Raw genomic sequence first — 20196 nt, 5'->3', positions numbered from 1 at the left:
GGAGCGTGAGGGATGCGCCGCTTTCTGCCGCCCTCCGCTCCGCTTCCCCTCCCCTCCACGGGAGCCTCGTGTTCCCCCAGTGCCCAGCCGCCGGCGACCTCCGTCGGGCACCTGTTTCACCCCCCAGTTCCCGTAGGTGCTCTTGTGAGGACGCGGCAGAAAGCGACGCTGCCCCCAGGAGAGTATCAAAAGCGTGAGGGAGCCGCAGCGCTCCCGGCTCTGCTCCAAGGGAGCGATTTGTGTAGGGACAGGAACAGTTCCCATCGCAGGTGAGGAGCCTTAGAACAGTGATATGAAGTGCCCAGGTGTGTGTCACAGGCCTGGCAAGTCAGGCCAGTCTGAAATGAAATTCCTGGGGTTTTTACTCCAGAGATGTGCCTGTGTACGGCTCAGGAAGGGCCTCATAGCAGCAGCTGTGCTTGCATCGTCCCCAGCCTGCAGGTTTAAGGCACCCTCAGCAGCCTGAGTGATTCTGTTACCAGTTTCACAGGCATTGACTACACAAATCTCCAAGCCTATGGTCACTTCTTAGGTGATCTCCACTTCTAAGTGGGGACATGGCCCAAGTGGAGTGCTGGGATTTTGCTCTGATTTGTGTTTCTAGAAAAACATTCTCACTTGCACTCCTGAGATCAAGTTGAATCTTGAGGTTAGCCCTCAAGAACTTGGATTGTTATCCAAGTTAGGAAGGAATTCTTTCCTGTAGGGGTGGTGAGGCTCTGACACAGGTTGCCCAGAGAAGTTGTTGCTGCCCCTGGATCCCTGGAGGTGTCCAAGGCCAGGCTGGGTGGGGACTGGGGCAACCTTGTCTAATTATAAACCTTTCTTAATCTTGACCTTCAGAAATGTATTATAGTTTTCAAAGTTCACCCCTTCAAGGTCCTCACATCCCGGAAAACACTCATGTGACCTTCAGTTCACTCTGCAACTCCTGCATTTTAAACACCACACACACACACATATAAATATATATATATATATCACCCACCCCAGACAAGCACTGGGGCAGCCCATCATGCAAATGCAACCCAGCACCACCAGAGTAACTGAGGACAGGGAAATCCCTTAAATCCAGCACATAAATCACCAGCTCAAACCCAAAATGACAGTGACTCCTATTATCTCTGTTTTTAAGCTCATGAAACCTCATCATGTGAAAAACGTCATGATGTTGCCAAATAAAATGGACAGTAAGAGCTGTGACTAATAAAAAAAAATTAATATTTTATGCTTTTACATCTCTCTTCCACTGTAATTTTTAGCACCTTGTAAGTTTAAACCTTTCTCATAAATTATTTTTTGATCTTCTTGAAATACACCCAATTCAGCTGTCACTCAGAGACAGTTGCTTGACAGTTCAAAGATGTTATTACCATCAGTTGTAGGGAAAAATTATCTTTTACTGACAAATGGTATTTTTAAGACATTTGAAATGAGAAAAAAATTCTTTAGTCTCTAAGTTGGCACAATCAATTCATCACATCTCATGTTGTGGCAAAAATTATGGGTATTTTGTCTCTGATATTTATATATTATACTGTAGTGTATAAATAGTTTAGCAAAAAGTAGGTATCAAAATTCCAAATCGAGTGTTTCACTATGACTGAAAAATCAGCATATTCTCCACAAGTGCAAGGAACTCCTACCTTTTACTCCTCCCTCTCAGGAACAACTAAGCTCAGTGTAGAAATTCAGGTGCTGTTTGGGAAGGTGAATGAGTTTTTCCACTTGCTGCTACCTAAGTTGGAAATCTTGTTTAGAAAGATCTTGTTCTAAAGAACAAGTTAATAAAAAAGGCTTCGTGTACCTATAATTTTCTTTTCCAGGTACATGTGGAGCATCAATTGGAATCAAAATAGGTAAGCCAAGGTGCCCATTGATAAGAGCTCAAAGAGCCATTCTTTACCAAAACTTGACATTTTTCCATTCCTTCCTGGCTGCAGTAATTCCAGTACAATCACTGAGCATTTGACACCTACTTTATAGGTTTTGAATGGCCTCAAATTTTGTACCTGTTTCAGGGTAAAGGTTTTGCATTTCATGGTTTAACTGCTGTTCCTGTGATCCCAAAGCACAGCTAGTTCATCACAGGTAAAACATCCCAGTGCCCTGAGCTGCCAAATCTTCAGGAGCATTGAGTTTTCACTCTTGAGTGTTATTACCAACTCAGTGCAAAATATGTAATTTTAAGATCATTTCAGATTCACAAGTATTTTGAAAGGAAAAAATCAGAATTAAAACCCACCTTCAGAATGCAGCTGAATGTGATGAAATAGAAGTTTTCATCAGACCAAGTGGGAAGTGCAGTTTTGTAGAAATACATCCAATGCATAAATACAAAATCAGAGATAATTACCCAAAGAACCATTTTGTAGCTGATCACAAACTGAACATGTCAACAACACGGTGGTGGTGCAACAAAGGAACACCCAGAGCTTGTGTTGGGGTGAACAATTGTGTGTGTTATGAGGGGTTTGCAAAGGGTCAGCAGTGGACACCTCGAGGCAAAGAGGAGTCAGAATGAAACAAACATGAGGGGCAGCAGTGTAAGTTTAGAAAACATGGAAATCTCTAAGAAAATACAAAGAAAATCTAAATTTATTTCAGCCAGGGGTGAGGATACTGAAGTGACAATGCAGTTGCTGCAAAAATTGATTGATTTCAATGTCTGTGGGAACAGGACAAGCAGCAAGGAAAACTTTCTTCAGACATGAGGTATGTTCTGACAGTTTCATAAGCTCATATAATGAAATAGATGGCATAGAGAGGCTATAGAATCTCCATCCTACAATGCTACAAGTGTGTGGCAATCAGCTAGGAATGGTGTAATGGGAGCTGAGCCTATCTTAGGGTAAAAAATTCCCAAGTTCCTTCCACTAACTCCTATAGCAAATCTGTTGTCAGGACACCACAGGCTGGGAACTGACACAGCACTAAGAATCTCTTACCAGATTCTCCTATTTCTGACCAGAATGAACCCCAAGACTCCCAAGTACCTGCTCACAATTGTCTTGCTGTTTGAGGCATTAGTATGACAAAAATGTTCTTGTGTTTGCTGCTACTGCCATAACAAGCAGAAAATTGCTTCCAGCAGAACACGTGGTCCCATGGGATTCCACTTCATGCTTTCACATTTTATGATGTGTAGTGTTGTGTTCTCTCATCATCATGGCTTGAGCCATAAGCAAGAAAGATAACACACACACACACACACACACACACACACACACCCACATGAAATAACAAATGTTAGCGCTCTGGCCTCTCAGGTGCAAACCAGATTCTGTGACTTTCATAAAATAGATAAGGCTCATTTCACTATTGCTCTACGTGGAAAGTAAAGCTCATTTTGCCTTATAAAAATTGGTATTCTGCAACAAGATCTTCACTATTTCCATCAAGTGACATAAAATGTACTAGTAAACAATTTTTTTTTTTTTTTTAAAGAGAGATATATGTGGCCAGGTAAAATAAAATACTTTCTTGGAGCAGTGCAACTCATTGACCAAAAAAAACCTAATGCCAAGTATCTTGTGAAGCCTTTGAAAATGTAAATACAAAGGACTTTTCACAAGTTGGGTAAATAAAAAGCTGCCTGTAATCAAAAATACTTTGGAAATTAATGGGAGTAATTACTTACAAATTTCATTAAATGTCAGTTCTGGCTTGACTTTAAACCCTGTCTTGCCTCAGTTCTGCAAAAGGTTTTCACAGATCACAGCACTGTCCACTTTACAAACTGTATGCCCTAAAACAAACAGTCTGAAAAGTAAATCACAGTTTTTGTTGACAAATGAATTTGTAAAAAGAACAGTTTACATCCGAAGGATCAAAGTCAGAGCCTTTATTAAATGTTCCTTCTCTAAACAGACTGCATTTAATCCCCCTTTCGCATCTGTGATTTCTAAGGCTGTTTTAAATACTCGCTTTTACAGGGATTTTCAGTCTTCAGAACCGTCACAAGCAGCAAGTTAGCAGTACACAGAAACAATACAACTGAACTTTCACTGAGTTCTATTCCTGCCCCCAGGGTGCATGGAAAAACCAACAATACCTGTAGTACTGGAGTTTTTGCACAGACCCTGGGAAGGAAATAGTTGTCACCAGAGTTTAAGCCTGATGTGCTCTAGCCACATCTCAAGGTTGGCCACAGCTGGCCAGTATTGGTTAGTATGTCTGTCTCTTGCGCATTATCTGTTTCAAAAAGGGGACCAAATTTTTGATTTTCATCTAGTGTGGGTCTAATTAAGGCTATCCTGGTATATTTGATACTAAAATACTCTCTGGGAGTCCTTTTCATGAAATCCCATCAGAATTAACATTTTCAAAAATGAAAACATTTATATTAGGTGTTGGAGTTGAAATGCTGATGCAGCGGTCGGTTCAGTGTTTCCTGGTCTTGGGGAGCTGTATCACGTCAGGATGGTGTCATCAATCTGCTCCTCAGAGTCAGCCTGCCCAGCCAGCTTCCGCAGGGACCTCCTGCAGCTCTCATTCAGAAGCTCCAGGCTGGCAGCATCCAGAATCTTGGAAACTGACTGTGGAAGGGAACAGCACCAATTACCAACTCCTTACCACACACCATGCAAAATCAGAGTGAGTGCCTTACATACTGTATTAACTGAAATCTTCCCGATGTCCCAAAAGTCTTCACCTGGTTTTACAATTCCAGACATGAGAACTATCCAAAAGCAGGTCAGACTTAGAAACGGGTCTGGAAATGGATGAATGAAGTAGTAGTCCATCCTAAATACTCCCTAGCACCACTGTGATCATCCAAGTAATAAAAGTCATTAAATTATCAGTGCCAGCTTGGCACAGGCAAGGCTTAAGGGGGTATGTTAAATGCCTCAGTTCTATTAATGCTGCATTATAACGTTATACAGAACAGGCATTGCTGATTTCTTCAGAGCTCAGCATGAGAATGATGCTGAAGGTCTAAATGAAAGTGGGCATGTCCCACTTCATCTATTTCATAAGAGACTTTCAGCACATTCTGAGGCTGCAGGCACTACACAGACAAAAGAAGAACGAGGTGACACAGCCTTGCTACCAACAATTATGGTTTTTTATATGTCTCATACCTCAAGCACTTCTTCACCCGCTCTCATCTTCAGAAGGTTCACAATAGCCTGGTCACTGTAGGCTCTTACACTGGTGTTTTTGTCTTTTGTGTTGTCCAGAAGTGCTTTGAGAATTGGTTTAATTGTCTGAGTATCCAACGGGGGAAGATGGCTTTTATTTGCCCACCAAATCATCTTTTCTGCAACTAACTTGATGTCACTGGATGAGTTCTGAAGACACTGAAGGAGACAAAGATACACTTACATTCAGATATACCAAGGACATGTATTTAAAGCAGGTGGGTTTTTTTCCAATTTAAGCATTTAAAACTATGCTAAGAAAAGCAAACAGTTTTCAACTCACAGGTACACAAGACACACACTTGTTACCAATTAAGTCTGACTAAACTGTGTAAGAGAAGGTCAAACCTTCAAACCAAGACAACTTTTCAATAGAAAATTTCTAAATATGTAGTTGGTGACAGTGTCACATGTTATCTCAACTGTCTCAGGAAATGACAATGACCACTAAGAGCAGAAAAGCTGATACTGTCAGCACCTCTACAACACACTCACTCAGCAACAACAGCCAAGCCAGTCTCTGGTTGGAATATTGGGTGCATTTTAACAGTGGACTTCACTTCAAAATTCAAAGAATGAGAGTTTTGTATTTTAATCTTAACCCATTTAAAACATGAAAGCTAACATCTGAATGTCAAGTGCATTATTAATGTGGTGATAAAGGTTTTGTGGCCAGTGTGATATTTTATATTTTAATACAATACTATTGTATTAATATAAAAATGTTTAATTTCAAACAAAAAGTCTGCTTTGAAGAATGTTGGCCTGTATCATGTCATATGTGGGTTTGACCTGCAGCTCCTCACTAACAGGTTTCGGGTAGCTGTGCTGTCAGGATTTGCTTTTTGCAAGCTCCTCACATGCCAAACTTGGCATGTTTGGTAGTTTGTTAAGGAAATTGCAAAGAAAAGTAAAATCTGAAAATGCAACATGCTGCAGCATCACCCCTCTCTATCTATCCTTGCCTGCCAAGAGGGATACTCAGGTGTGTGGTGGGGTTTGGGGAGGGCAGACCACCAAAGAAACCAGAAAACCCCAGCCACACACCAAAAGAAACAATAAAGGAATTTTGAAGAAAAATATTTAAATCCAAATGAACTGAAAAATATGTTAATTTCAGTGTTCTCAGGTCAGGTGAGTTTTGGTATTTGATACATTTCTAGCAAAGGCTGTTTGACCTTTATCAATCTTAAAAAGCTGACAGCTTCCTCCCACTCTTTGCCTCTCTGCCAGCTGTTTGCTACTGCAAAGGAAAAATGCATTTATAAGAATCAGACTTGAAATTCAGCACAGAAAGCTCAAAAGCAAATTTCCATGTTAGAGCAGGGATGGCAGTGTTGTATTCACAGCTTCAAAGCAAGCTGATACAGTGATTATATCTGCACTCTGTCTCAAAAAGAAATATCTAGATTTTCAGGGAATTGACAGACTCACTCGTGAGTTAGGTCAAAGAGAGATGCAGATCACACAAGAACACCACCAGGTAGTTAACATGAAAATTCTTACCTTAATAAAGAGGCTGGAAAGTTTGGGAGGCAGGTTGCCTCCCCCTTCCATGTGGTATTTCATGAGAAAGCCCATCCCTCTGATGCCACTAACTGCAATGGGGATCTTCAACAAAAAGACAAGAATTGGTATTACTATAGCAGAATTCAACAATAGCCTTTAAAACCAACTCATGTGGAAGGCTAAACCCATCTTTCAAAAGAACAGCAGCATCAAAGCAGGAAAACATTGGGTTAATGGTACTGAGTAATATGATGAAAAAATCCCAATGCAACCATGAGCCAGAAGAAATAAGGCAGGGCCCACCAAGCCCACCAGAAATTCCTACCACAAACTACTCATTCAACACCAGATTTAAAATCTCCCTCCTAAAATGAGTAATTTCCACTTCTTGCAAGCTTAGTCTGTGAATGAGAACTCTCTAGGGAAACAGGAGTGTAATTTACTCCAAATGAAAGCTACTCTGCAGTTAAAGATTATTTAATCTTCACCTCCCCAGAGATCAGAACTCAAAGAATCAGAACAGTTGTGTAATTTCACCATAAAAACTGCATCTAGCCCAAGGGAGAATGTTCAGATGGCACTTGGGGGTTTTTATCACAGGAACCTGCTCACACACCTTTCAAAACTGCTCCCAACAAGCACTTGCAACAGCACTCCCCCACTGTTGGGCAGGACTCACCCTGTCAGCCGTGGCATTGCTGAAGATCATCTCCTGGACACTGCTGTAGTATTTTGGGGAGCACAGCCTGCCAGGAGCCACGTTCACAGCCACAGAGAGAGCCAGGCTGCGGCCGTGCCTCACCATCCAGTCAATGCCAGAAACATCTGCTGCAGAGGAAAGAACAGAACAATGGCAGGGCTCCTGCTGTCTAGTCCTCTTCTTCTGACAGCCTTTTGGCAGTTTGTCAATTCACTGCCATAATATGATGCAACGAGCAGCATCTAAAGCAATGCCCTGCTTCCTCCATTTCTCTCAAGACATACAGACAGAGCTAAAATCAGCACCTTTTCCAGGTAAGAAACCACCTGTGCAGGCAGGGAAGCACACAAACAAGGGGCTGTCTTGTTCAACTCAGATACTTCTGATAGTTCAAAATTAGACAAGCTTTGACTCTCTAATAAATTTGCAAAAATCATCTATAATTTGACCTGCCAACAGAATTCCTTTTTAATCCCACAGGGACAGTAATCCATAACACTCTCTAACACTGGGGTCCTATAAAACTCATGTTTTTTTCTAACTTAGAGACAAATTAGTTAATTCTCCAAAAGCATGTGCAGCCAACAGATGTGGCCTGCAATTAGCATCAGCCAGCCTAAGATCATAGTGCTCTCCCAAAAGTTGGGGTGGCCCCTCCTGTCCATCCTGCCTGAACATCCTGTCATGTCCAACTGTCCTCATGCTGGCAACAGCAATTACTCAGCCATGCTAGTGCTTTTATCAAGTTATCAGATAACAAATCCAGAGAAAAAAGTCTGGGCAACCCCAATGACAACAGGTACCTGTGCTCCCTGTGTAGCAGAACGCACAAATTAAGAGCCACCAGCAAAGAAAAGCACAAGAAAATACAGAGCAGAGATTCAGTCACAAAGTCAGCTTGAATCAATGGCTGAGAAGGAACCTGCCCTGCTTTCAGAATGTGTTCCAGTCCTGTAAGCAGCTTCACTTACCCAGTAAGTGCTGGTAGAGGACAGTGCTGAGCTCGTCGTCGGACAGGAAGGCGCAGAGCTCGGCCAGGCAGCCGGCCGAGGCCATGCGGGTGGCATCCTGACAGGGGATGGGAGAAAGGGGAGAAAGAGAACATGGCTTGAGCTCCACACACCCCAGAGACAGGCAGCAAGATAAACAATGTCAGAAGATGTCAGGAAATAAAGAGGAGGAGAAAATAAATAGTAGTATTTCACTCCTACTCCCCGTGGATTTCTTTCAGTTCACATGGTTTCTTGTACATAAAGGAACTTAAAACCAAATCTAAGGTCAAAAAAGCCAGCAGATAATGAAGAATTACAGATCTTATCTAAGTTCTGATTTGTTAAATGTAAAGATCATAAAGATGAAATTCTATGTTTTAAAAGATGAGTTCACAAGAGCTTAGTTGAGATTCACTTACTGTAAGTGTTATTTCTAGCGATCTCTGGATGAGCTGGTCTCTGTGATAAACTTACTACTTTTCTTTTAACACTTCAGGCTTTTGCTATGTTGGCTTCCTTATATGACCATCCCATTACTGTCCACTTCTCCCCCAAATTTACAACTCAGTTAGAATGTTTCAATTTTTCTATTTCTAGCATGTCTGTTACAGAGACTGACATAAAAAAGATATTATTAGATTATTAATTTAATCTCACTCATGTTACTGTTGCTATATGCTATATACAAAAGACCCTATATTAAGCTTGGACAGCTTCTCTCATTGGAGAAAAATCTGCCATTATCTGAAAAATTTTTCACACAGAGTGATAAACCTCACCTGAGAGACTACAAACACATTCTGTGCATATAGTGAGGTACACAGGTTTTCTCCAAGGTAAAAAGCAAATCCTGACAGCACAGCTACCCAAAACCTGTTAGTGAGGAGCTGCAGGTCAAACCCATATATGCAGTTGCCAAGGAAACATTAAACTGGAAGCTTTTCAGAGTAACCAGGGAATGACTGGTTGGGAATCTCCAATTCTTCACTGTGACTGCATCATTAGTAATTTCCTCAGAAGTTATTTCAGACAGTAGTTCTGTTAGAAAGTTTGTATTTTGAATGTAGGAACAAGACTGTGTGCAGCAGGGGAGCTTTGCAGCTGGCTGAAGCAGTACCTCATCGTGTCCCAGCATCCCCAGCAGCACGGTGCTGATGTTCTTCCTAATGGCAGCATCGACTTTTGCACCAGCTCCTCGTGTGACAAACCGCAGCGCTTGCAGCATCGTATCCCTGCAAGAGATCACATTCTACACTCAGACACTGCCTCTCCCCACCCTCCAAGTGAAATTTTGCTCTGGATACCTGCAGATGCTTGCACAGCAATTACACTGAGATGCCTTACAGTTTGGGACAGTGATCCCCTCTCTGCACTGCTGGAGACTCCGTCCTAGACAGCATTTCCATGTCTTTGTCTAACACAACACAGATACTTCCAGATTGTTCAAACATTAAAAAAATTACCATGTCAGGAAGTTCATATCTTAGGGATCTGTGCCCTTAGGATACAAGAACAGCTGCTTTACTTCAGGTCAGACTGACAGTCAATATTGCCTTTTATCTGAAAGTGGGCTGCTTGGGGATGTGCAGGAGAGGAGAACCAGACAGACCCCAAACACTTTTTCTCCTAAATACTCTTGACAGCTCACCTTCTGACACAGGAAGGCTCCACCATCCCCATTCTTGGCTTACAGTCCACTGCTTCCATGAATACACACATCTCATTCTAACTGGGGTTTTGTTCTTTCATCCCAGCTCTTTCTTTCACCCTCAGTAAGCAGGAAGGTCTGAGCTGTCAGCTGCAGCTTACCTGATGGCAGAGTCATCGCTGGAACGAATTCCATTCAGGAGCTCTGTGAAGAGAGGATCCACTTTGACATGGATGACAATGAGTTTCCCAAGAGCATCGGCAGCTTTAAGGCGAACAGCGCGGTTTGAGTCTTGCAGAGCTTTGGTGAACGTTGTTTGCAACTGGGGCAAAAACGGTTTCAAAGCAATCTCAACCTGTTCCAGAGTGGAGGAAGGGAAAGTGGTGAGGTCAAGTATTAAAGAGCAGCTAGAGATCAAAGCCCAAAACCAGCATAACCTCTTCTACAGCAGTTTGTTATCAGACAGCCCTCGTTAAATCCAATGTGCTACTAAAGTAGGAAAAACATGTAACAACAATTTATCACAAAACCTTTGACCTTTTCCAATCTAATAATCTTTTCTTCACACTGAAATACAAGGGCAGCACTGAGAAATTTTACATTATCACGAACAGCCTTTTGTACTCAGACCACTGAATACAGAGAACAAAAGCTCAGCTCTGTTCAAAGATACATGAAGATCTTTGCACTAAACAATACATAAAAATGCTGGATACAGGAAAGATTAATTACATAGTGGGTTTTAATCACTTGAAATGGAATCAGTATTTATCAGTATTTCTAAGAAGCCCAGTGGTTCAGCGCTGGGGGCTTTTTTTGTAGGCCAGAAGCTGCTGGAAGAATGCTATCCAGTTACAGTGCTATTCCTACATATCCAATCCACAGCAGCAGGCATTCCAGCTGTGTTTACATGAACAGCAACAGATATTTCTGAAGGTTGCCATGGAAAATGTTCACAAACCACAGTTCAATACTTTCAATCTTACCTTAGCTAAAAGAAGGCTTAATGTTTCAAGCAGAGCCACCTTGACATTCCAGCTGAACCGATCTCCCAAGATTCGAATGAGTGGCCCAGTGATGCTCACCACAGATGGTTTGAGAGCTTCAGCAGAAGTCAGCTTTATAACCAGCCCTAAGGCCTTTGCTGCCTCCTCCTTCTGATCTGGATTACCAGTTAAAACACCTTCCCGCAGCACCACAAGTATGGAAGTCACTCCCTGTCACGAAAATCAGATAAGAAAGCTTAGAAGCTAAGACGCAAGAAATATGTATCTTATTTTTGATCCTATTATACACCAGATGCACAAACTTGGAGAGTTTCTCTCAATTTCCTGTTGACCTTCAGCTGCCTGATTCCACATTGACAGAGCTACTTTTATTTGGTTTGATTTCATGCCTCTCCGCCTTACTAAGCCAGTTGCTATGAGAAAAGTGGTGGCAGCTCAGGGAATTTTTAAACCAGAGAAATTTGGCACAGAAGTCCAGTGTTACTCCCCCACAAAAAGCAGTCAGCAACCATAACTTATGTGCACAACAGAATTGTCAGAGACCTCCTTGCAAGAGGGGTGTTGTGTAGGGTTACATCCACACTCATTCTGACCCTTTACCTTCTTAGGAATACAGAATCCTGGCACATGCTCGCCCTTGGCCTCATTCCCTACAATCCGGATATCCCTGTGCAGGTCCTCAATGAGAGCAAGCTGGTTCCCAGCATCTAATTTCTGCAGGAGAAAGGGGTAAAACAAAGATAAGGCAACACAATATCCAGATATCTTCTGTGAAGTCTTCTCAGGCCAAGCATTACTCCTGTAACCTTTTTAAGCTGTTTCTCACCTTGGTGATGGAATTAAGTGCATCCCAGCTTTCATTCAGAACTACAGGGTTGGTGTCATTAAACAGGCGGATCAAGCCTGAAACCAAGCTCCTGAGATGTCCAGTGTAGTCTGCTTTTGTCTTGGAGCAGTAGATGTTCAGCATGACAGCTGCTGCCTGTCTCATGCCCAGCTCAGGGCTGCGGGTAGCTTCTAGCAAATCTTCAGTTATAATTCTTTGTCCAACATCATCTTCCACAGACAGGATCACAGACTGGCAGTTTGCCATCTCCTGAAGAGTCCAAATTAACTTTACATTAGCTCTCAAACAGAACAAAGCCAAATTTAGCCCCAGGTTTCTCCATGTTATCCCCAGCATTGTCTGTAGATAAATACTACAACACACCCCACTTGCTAATTGTTTCTCATTAAAGAGGTGATCACATCACCATTAAAGGCTTGACTCAGTCCTGGTGAAGACACAGGTATGACCAATTCTTAAAATTTAACAAGTGACCAAACTCTGCTGAACTGATCACTGCAGCAGCTGCAGGAGAGCTAATTTACAAAAATTAGAGTAGCTCAGTCTCCCCCATCTTACTCACCCATGAGAGACTGTGAGTCTAGTCAGATAACATTTTTTGATTTAGGTAGTTTAATGCTGTGCGTCACAGCACTAATTACAAGCATGTCTGTGGGTACATTAGAGATCTCCAGGCAGACTTGGGGCTAGAAGCTGATCTAATAGGTATCCACAGCAGAAAGACAACAGGACTCTGTCACTCATTCCTAATTCACCAACTGATTATGAAAATGTCTGTCCACAGTCACAACTCCAGGATGTTCTCTGGAGTCCAAACACCAGATGTTTTGGAAAGCAGTACGGGAAGACTGCAGCATGCAAAATAGGAGATTTCCTCCCAGCAGCCCTTTAATCTCTCAGTCTTCTACACCAAGAATAAATACAAAGTTAACTAGACTTTCTGGCAGTTCTCCATGAATAAGTAAACTGAGAATTGTATCTTGTAGCAGGCCAAGGAGACTTTTAAATGGATACAAATAGATCTGGAAAGCATACGTTTTTTGCCTCACAATATGCCACCAGGCAAAAAGACTCATCCTGGAGAAGCTAATGGACTGAATTAAACATGCAATCTGTGAATCTAGAAAACACAGATTCTGGGCTGGGAAGTAAACCTGGTGCACTATCTTCAGGCAACCTGTCACAACAAAGAGCTGAGCTGTGCTACTTGCCAATTGCTCTTCACTGGTGCCCAGCTTCTCTTTGAGTGCAGACATCATGGCAGGCAGGATGACGCTCAAGTGCCGTGTCAGAGCATCCCCTGCCACTGAGGAGAGGAAAGCCAGCACCCTGGTGTTCACTGGGGGGGTAGTCAGCTACAAAAATAAAAAATAACACCCAAAATTGAGACAAGCAGAAAGTTTTTTCAGGAGTCTCACTTTCTCTACAACATGAAATATTTATGCATCACAAGCCAAAAATGGTTTGAGCACAAAATCAAAATTTCAGACTATCCACTTCCTTTTGCCATATTGGTCCAACGAAAATTGGCAGCAAGCAGAGGAAACAGCAGAGATATGAAGTTTAAAATTTATTTCCCATTGTACCTTTGGCACCAAGTAAGGCAGCACCACACGGCTCTTGACAGCCATAACTTGTTTAAGACCATCCACAGCAAAGTCAGCTGTCTCTTCATTATCCTACAAGGAAAGAGAAAGAGACAAACCTGAGAAATGATCTGTGATACACCAAGATAAGCCTGTTTCAAGGGACAATTTTCCATGTGATCATGAAAACAAAACCAAGTCCATCTTCTATTAAAAAATGTTTTCATATTCTCATAGTACCTAGCAAAACCCAAACCAAGCTCTTCTGTTGTATCAGATTTTCCATTTCAGGCATGAAACTTCATCAGGTGGCAATGGCAATTATACCACAGAGCCAGGTGTAGCAATTCTTAGGCCTAGGCTTAAGCCACAAGATCTTCCCCACCACTGGTTAGTATGACTCCAGGAGGAAACAAAATACTGCTGCCAGTCCCTGGAAGGTCTGTCACTGCAATCCTCTGTCTCTTTTAAGTTAATTATTCAAAACTTGTCCCACAACATCATTAATCAGGTTGTTGACTAATGCTGAGCAATGCTCACCAGCTGCTTCAGCAAGAAAGGCAGGATGTCTTCAAGAGCTTGATGGCCAATTGTTGAGTGCAGCTGTTCAAATGTTTTGGCTGCAGCCTCTCGAACTTCTTCCAGAGGGTCACACAGTGCTTTTCTCACTGTAGGAACCAGGGACTCAGAGAAAAGCAGTACCTGTAGATGAAGAGATAAAATTACAGAACATTTAAAGCACAACAGACATGCATGTCTCAGCAAAGCAGTGAAAAATGCAGAATTTGCACAACTGAAACTACACTGCAGTTTGCTAGGAATAATATTGGAAGAAAAGCAGGATCCATCAGCACAAATAGCTGCAGTGCTCTAAGGCTACCTAGTGGAAGACTTATAGTATTATATCTCATAAAAGGCAATCTTTAAATTTACTGATACAAATTCACACAACCTGCCTGAGCAGCAACTCAGTGTTAGTTACAAGGCCCTGATTTCAGAGCACAGAACAAGTGCAGCACTAGGTGCATTTTTCTGTCTCAAGTGCAGTACCTGCACCATAACACCAATACCTGGGAAAACAGGAATTGCACCTGGCACATGTGACTCACCGCATCCCTGCTGGTTGATTTCATGATCTCGCTCAAACCGATGCAGACTCCTTGCCTCTCATCACTCTTGTCTGATCTCAGTCCATCTTCCAGGATAGGAATGATTTCAGGAAGGATCTTCTCCCCTAACTTTCGGACAAGGTCTCCTAATGTCCGTGCTGCAACCTGTCCCCAAAAACGTATTAATTATTTTCCTTTTTTATAAAACTTTAGAAGGTGAACTGTGAACAAATGTTCACTTTTGACCATAGAAGCAGTATTACAAATAACCATCAAAAACAGTTTTACTGTCATCACAATCACAATTGCCTTCAGCAAACAGAACTCAGGCATGCTCATGCTCAGAAGATGGCTTATAATGAAGAATTATCTTGTGTTTCTCATGAGTTATTTTCTACAGCCACCTGCAGCATCAGAAAGGGACAAGTTAATTCCTCACCGTTCGCTTATCTGCACAAGTGCTGGCCAGGAATTTCAGCAGCAGCCCAAAGAGGGTTGGCAGGATTTCCCTCAGCGTGCGAGGAGTGTTGGACACGACGATTTTCCAGACGTGTAAGGAGGCCTGGCGCACCACCAGCTGCGTGTCCGAGCGGCCCATGTACAGCCCTGCCAGCACCCTGTTCCTCCTCTCCACCCCCAGGGCATTAATGATAGCCTGGAAAGAGAGAGCAAGAATTGTATCATCTGCCCCTGAAATCTATAAAAAGAACAGAATACATGATTATTCAGTGTGTCTTTCCAGAAGGTTGTCCATGCTGATTTAAAATAGGAGAATTTGGAAAAAAATAAAGGTACAACAAACAAGCTTTACCTTGTTTGACTGGGCTGTTCCAAAGTTGTCATCCTCTGAGGCTGTTTCTGTGGTCATTTTTCCAGTGACTCCTGAGATATGGAATAGAAGATCTCCAAGGAGCTGAACTGAGCTAAACCTGGCAACAGGAGCAAGTCAAGTGTTACAAACAGGGCACTCAGGCAATACCTGTCCAATTCTGACAGGACATCAGCTACAGACTGGAGCCAAATGTGAAGCACAGCTGGGTCTGCACTGAAATGCTGCATGGGCTGATGTGTAAATCAGTCTGCCAAGGTGGCTGAAAGCAGCATGATGAGGAGAAAGGGATGAAGTGAATTCCAAAATGGAATGGCTGAGAGAATTTTCAAATTAAAGCAATGAATCCCAGAATAGCCTTGACTCTAAAAAGGAACAAGACATTGCCTGCATCTGTCTAAGCCAAACAACATTCACCTGGGGTACAAGTACTTAGCAGCACTCAGCTCACACAAATCATTTAGTGCAGCTAATTCTTGAGCAACTGCTATTGGCTGTGAGTGCTCCACTGCTCATTTTCATCCACAGGAGAACAATAACTTGCTCAGCATTTGGATAAATGAAAAACAGTACACAAGGGCTAAATATTGCCACATCAACTGCCTTGGAAGTGCATTTCAGAGTCACCACCAGAATTAATAATCCAGCATGAATGCTCTGCAGGTAGTAGGAAACCTGATGCAGTCTGGCAGAGCTTTGCAGACTCAAGTGCTGTAAGGCATCATACTCAAATCAACAAGCAAAAAGAGAAAATTGATTTTGCTTCACAGGAGGTATCTGCATTTTTTTGAGGAGCAACACAGAGCCTAAATCACACCAGTTGTTCAAGCATGAAAGGGAAATGTTTATGGCTGAGCTGGTTCTGCCTTACCTTATCCTCCACAGGTCATCAAAGAGCCCATCCTCGAGCTGTGGCAGGAGCAGAGCAATGGCAGTCTCGGCGTACATGCTGATGATTCGCTGCCCCGCGCGCAGCGCCGTGTCCCGCACAAACTCGTTCTCGTCTGCCAGGGCCTGCACACAGCCACAAAAGGGGCTCTGAGAACTCAGCCTTTCAGCACAACTCACACAAGCAACAGCAGGAGAACAAACCAGTGTTTTCTCTCTCCACCGTGAAAACTGAATGAACTACAGAGTTGTGAATGCACAAAGATGACTTCAAAAAAATGACTAGTGACCACAAGTAAAAGACAGCAAGCCAATAACTTAGAAGAAATAACTTAAAAGTTTAAATTCCATTTTTTTCCAATAGTCCAACCAGCTGGACAAGTCTCTGTACATCCCACAGTAATTGAAAATGATACTTAAAATATTCTGGAGGCTTCTTTTTATTCTCTGATAAATAAAATTCTTCAGTATTGCTACATACCTTAAGGATACAAGGAATGATGGGACCAACATAGGGAGTGAACTTGTCTCCAAAGGTAATTGGCAGGTAGTTGAACATCATGATATAACCATCTCGTACATGTGGAGCAATATCCACTTTACTGGCAGTTGCTACAATCTCTGGCATAAGTTTCTCCAGCTTTTCTACCCCCAAACCAGCCATAACTTCAGCCAGACCTGGAGGAAAAAAGCAGGGAAAGGAGCTGATACACACAAGAAACAAGCAGCTAGTCTGATTTAATATGAGAAAACCTGAGCTCAGTGCTCACACACAGCTGTCCCCACCTTGAGCAGCACCAGAACGATCCACTGAGCTCTGCTCATATGTCAGTGTCTCCATCAGCCATGGCAACAAATCCTCAAAGCAGGACTCTCCCATACCCTTCACCATGGCCCCCAGGGCCTTTGCAGACACTGTGCGCACCTAACAGCCAAGAGAAACAGAGATCTGCAAAATGTCCAGTCAAAGGTGCTACAGATCTGCCAGACTGGGCAGGACAATGTTTAACCTAATGCACTGGAAGACAAACTGTGTTTGTACAAAACTTACTTCAGGTACAGGATCCAACAGAGAGGCCTTCAGTCCGGGTGTTACACTGGGTAGGTATGGAGCCAGATCCTAAAACAAAGAACCCAAAAAGTCAGAACCAGATTCAAAATGGGAGAAAACAGTCACCTTCATGTAAAGGACAGTCAACCCTTATAATCAGCAAATATCCTTAACAGCCTGAGAGTTTAATTAGCTGCTCTTGCAACACTGCAGACAAGCATAGTGAATTATTCTGCAAGTCCAAGAAACACCAGTTCTGTGCAGATCACTCAAAGCCTTTTTAATGCTCACTCACAACCCAGCAGCTTGTGTCTTAGGAAAATCCAACACTTAACATTTACACAAGGTTTATATGTAGAGAGTAACAGCACAAAAATTAAACACAGATCTTTAGCCTAGAGTCAGGTCCTATAAATACTTTTCAAACAAACCCTGGACCCATTTGTTAGCAGCTGATCTGTGTTTCACTTGTTTTTTGTTAAGGCATTTCTTATATGGTAAAAATTACAAGACCTTTTTGCAGGAATAAACTGGTAATAACTAGATGATCAAAGACAACAGAATTAAGGATCTGAGAACTGTCACTATCCTTATAGTCATCCGCTCATTTATACACATTCAATTAAGAAGCTGCATGGAAGCTAGTATTTTCTACCTTAACAGCAACATTTCCAAGCCAAATAAACTCCCTCTAGTGCTTGTCACAGTCATCAATTAGAATACAGTCAGAGGGCATTTTTAGCACTGTACCTTCTGGTCAGTCAGGGAGTACATGTTCCCAATGATCTGGGCAGCCATTTTCCTGGTGTCTGTGGAACGATCCTGGAAAGCTCTCTGAACAATTGGCATGATCAGGGCTAAGGATGGAGCATCAATGAAATGGACAAACTTGGTATCCAGCAGAGTCTGCAAACACTTCTGAGTCTTCCTGGAGGGGTCAGTCAGAGCATCCAATAGAACTGGAGCAATTGCTGAATATTTTTAAAAAGGCAAGAAAAGACTTTATTTGTATATAAACCAAAAATGTGTCAGGATGAGCTGGTGCGCTCTCATGGGATGTTTTACGTTCTTCTAAAGCAACAAGCAGCACAAGGACAGGGGAAACTTCATTAACATCAGTTGAAAAAATGGACAGGAACATTTCAAAAGCCTGGAAGCAGACAGCTGCTGCTAAGCTTTCATGTTATACTTCTGTAGGATTCGTTTCATTTTTATACAGATTTGCATTTAATCCTAAAAACCGTGAACCTAAACCTTGTTTTTATAAACCACAGTCACATCAGGACATTAGAGATGTACACAGGTCTTACCTAGGATCTCTGGATTCCTGATGACAGATCCAATCTGCCTGAGAGCCTGCTGCCCTGCATTCTGCACCTTCACATGGGAATCTGTCAGCACTTCAGTGAGTTTGGGCACAATGTTGGGTAAACAGGAAGACAGTTGTTTGGGAGCACAGTATGCCATAGCCCCCAGCAGTTCCACTGACCCTGTGAACAAAGTACACCAAGAAAAAAAGACAACAGAAAAGACAAAACACAACATTAAGAAGTGACATGTGATGATGATCACATTTACTTCAAACTCAAATATACCAGTCAGAGAACACAAAGAAAGGCTGAAATGCATGTAGTCGCTCTTTGTCACTTAAAGACACCAAAATTTAGTTTTCTTTTGTACAAGGGAAAAGGAATGTGTTAAGAAAATTCCAGGTTCTGAAGTACAACTATAGAGGCAGGATATAAACTGTCCCTCGAATATACCAGGGGAAAAAGGTTACTCAAATATGTCATGGAACAGCTGTAAAAAGCTGGAGAAGCTCCACAATATTATAAGACAATACACCATCATGGCCATCTGTAGGGATGAAGGAATACACAAGGGGCATGACAGCAAAGAGAACTGTGGGTCACATCAGGCACATATTGGTCCATACCAGCTTTAGTTCTCCAAGATTCCTCTTCTAGTGCCGCAAGAAGTGATGGCAAAACCAGCTTCACTCCATGAGTACTCAGATTGCTCATTACAGCTTTGGCACAGTCATCTGCAGCCTCCAAGGAGAAGAGAACACTTACAAATTGTGACACAACTCTGTTTTCCTTCCTCTGAGACTCTCTGGGAACAAAGCCTTCATGTAAATAGTGTCTCAGTAAAATGATGCAGCTGACTAAGTAGCTCCCAATTAATGGCCAATGAAATCAGATGCTTTCAGTTACTAAGAAGATCAAATTGTTATTAGTAGTATCTCAAGGGATAGGTCACCTTCTCTATTTGCCCCATTACAAACAGGATTCACATCCATATCCATTCCATCTGGGTTTTTTAATACTCTGTGATAGCAGAAATTTAAGGCACCTTACCTCTCGCACGTACTGGTTCCCATCTCCAAAACAAAGCAGCAGGTGAGGCAGCACATGAACCACATAGGGCTCAAACAGCTTCCCAAGCATGCTGCACAGCATCTCAAAGGCAAACAGAGCCCCTAAACACCCAAAAAAGGACAGTCAGAGGAAAATACAACTTCATTTAAGGAGGATGGGAAAAGAAGATACAATCTGCCAAATATTGTTCCAAAAGCACTCAAATCTGACTGCTGAAAGGCTCTTGATTTCTTGCCCTTGTGGCTTGTGCTGTAGTAGGGATTTCTGGCCTCAGAAAAGGAGCTCTCCCCCAGCAACACCTGCCTTTGGAAACAGGAGAGGGGGGTACATCCATATGGTCTAGGACTAGAAATCCTTCTTCCACCACAATGTGCATCAAGCAATTTTGGGACACTATACACAACCAACACCTCAGAAGAGATACTTCCCATTTCTTTCTTGCCAAACTTTAGTAAAACAAATGTAGTTAAACCAAACACAGGGCTGCAGGACCTTCACTGACCAC

The 20196-nt window shown here is 42.4% G+C and overlaps 1 protein-coding gene across 2 annotated transcripts in view; it reads right to left on the bottom strand.

The window, feature by feature from the left end:
* Window positions 1-3829: 3829 nt before the first annotated feature.
* Window positions 3830-20196, bottom strand: part of GCN1 (GCN1 activator of EIF2AK4) — a 38307-nt gene continuing 21940 nt past the window's right edge. Inside the window, exons 35-58 of one of the 2 annotated variants that reach the window (XM_079323103.1) lie at window positions 19671-19792; window positions 19247-19361; window positions 18621-18800; window positions 18061-18281; window positions 17311-17379; window positions 17046-17184; window positions 16741-16937; window positions 16243-16385; window positions 15354-15471; window positions 14982-15197; window positions 14543-14707; window positions 13974-14135; window positions 13434-13526; window positions 13059-13202; window positions 11827-12096; window positions 11601-11714; window positions 10980-11210; window positions 10155-10348; window positions 9463-9577; window positions 8325-8421; window positions 7333-7481; window positions 6651-6755; window positions 5085-5303; window positions 3830-4538 (exon numbers count right to left, since the gene is read on the bottom strand). In XM_079323103.1, coding sequence (XP_079179229.1) covers window positions 4413-4538; window positions 5085-5303; window positions 6651-6755; window positions 7333-7481; window positions 8325-8421; window positions 9463-9577; window positions 10155-10348; window positions 10980-11210; window positions 11601-11714; window positions 11827-12096; window positions 13059-13202; window positions 13434-13526; window positions 13974-14135; window positions 14543-14707; window positions 14982-15197; window positions 15354-15471; window positions 16243-16385; window positions 16741-16937; window positions 17046-17184; window positions 17311-17379; window positions 18061-18281; window positions 18621-18800; window positions 19247-19361; window positions 19671-19792 — 3704 coding nt within the window. In that variant the 3' untranslated portion in view covers window positions 3830-4412. The remainder of the gene's footprint in view (window positions 4539-5084; window positions 5304-6650; window positions 6756-7332; window positions 7482-8324; window positions 8422-9462; window positions 9578-10154; window positions 10349-10979; window positions 11211-11600; window positions 11715-11826; window positions 12097-13058; window positions 13203-13433; window positions 13527-13973; window positions 14136-14542; window positions 14708-14981; window positions 15198-15353; window positions 15472-16242; window positions 16386-16740; window positions 16938-17045; window positions 17185-17310; window positions 17380-18060; window positions 18282-18620; window positions 18801-19246; window positions 19362-19670; window positions 19793-20196) is intronic. The other variant, XM_079323104.1, reaches the window with a different exon arrangement.

This window comes from Erithacus rubecula, assembly GCF_903797595.1.
Source record: "Erithacus rubecula genome assembly, chromosome: 19".
NCBI lineage: Eukaryota > Metazoa > Chordata > Aves > Passeriformes > Muscicapidae > Erithacus > Erithacus rubecula.
The sequence above is the reverse complement of the archived record's forward strand: the minus strand, read 5'-3'. Positions and strand labels throughout refer to the sequence as shown.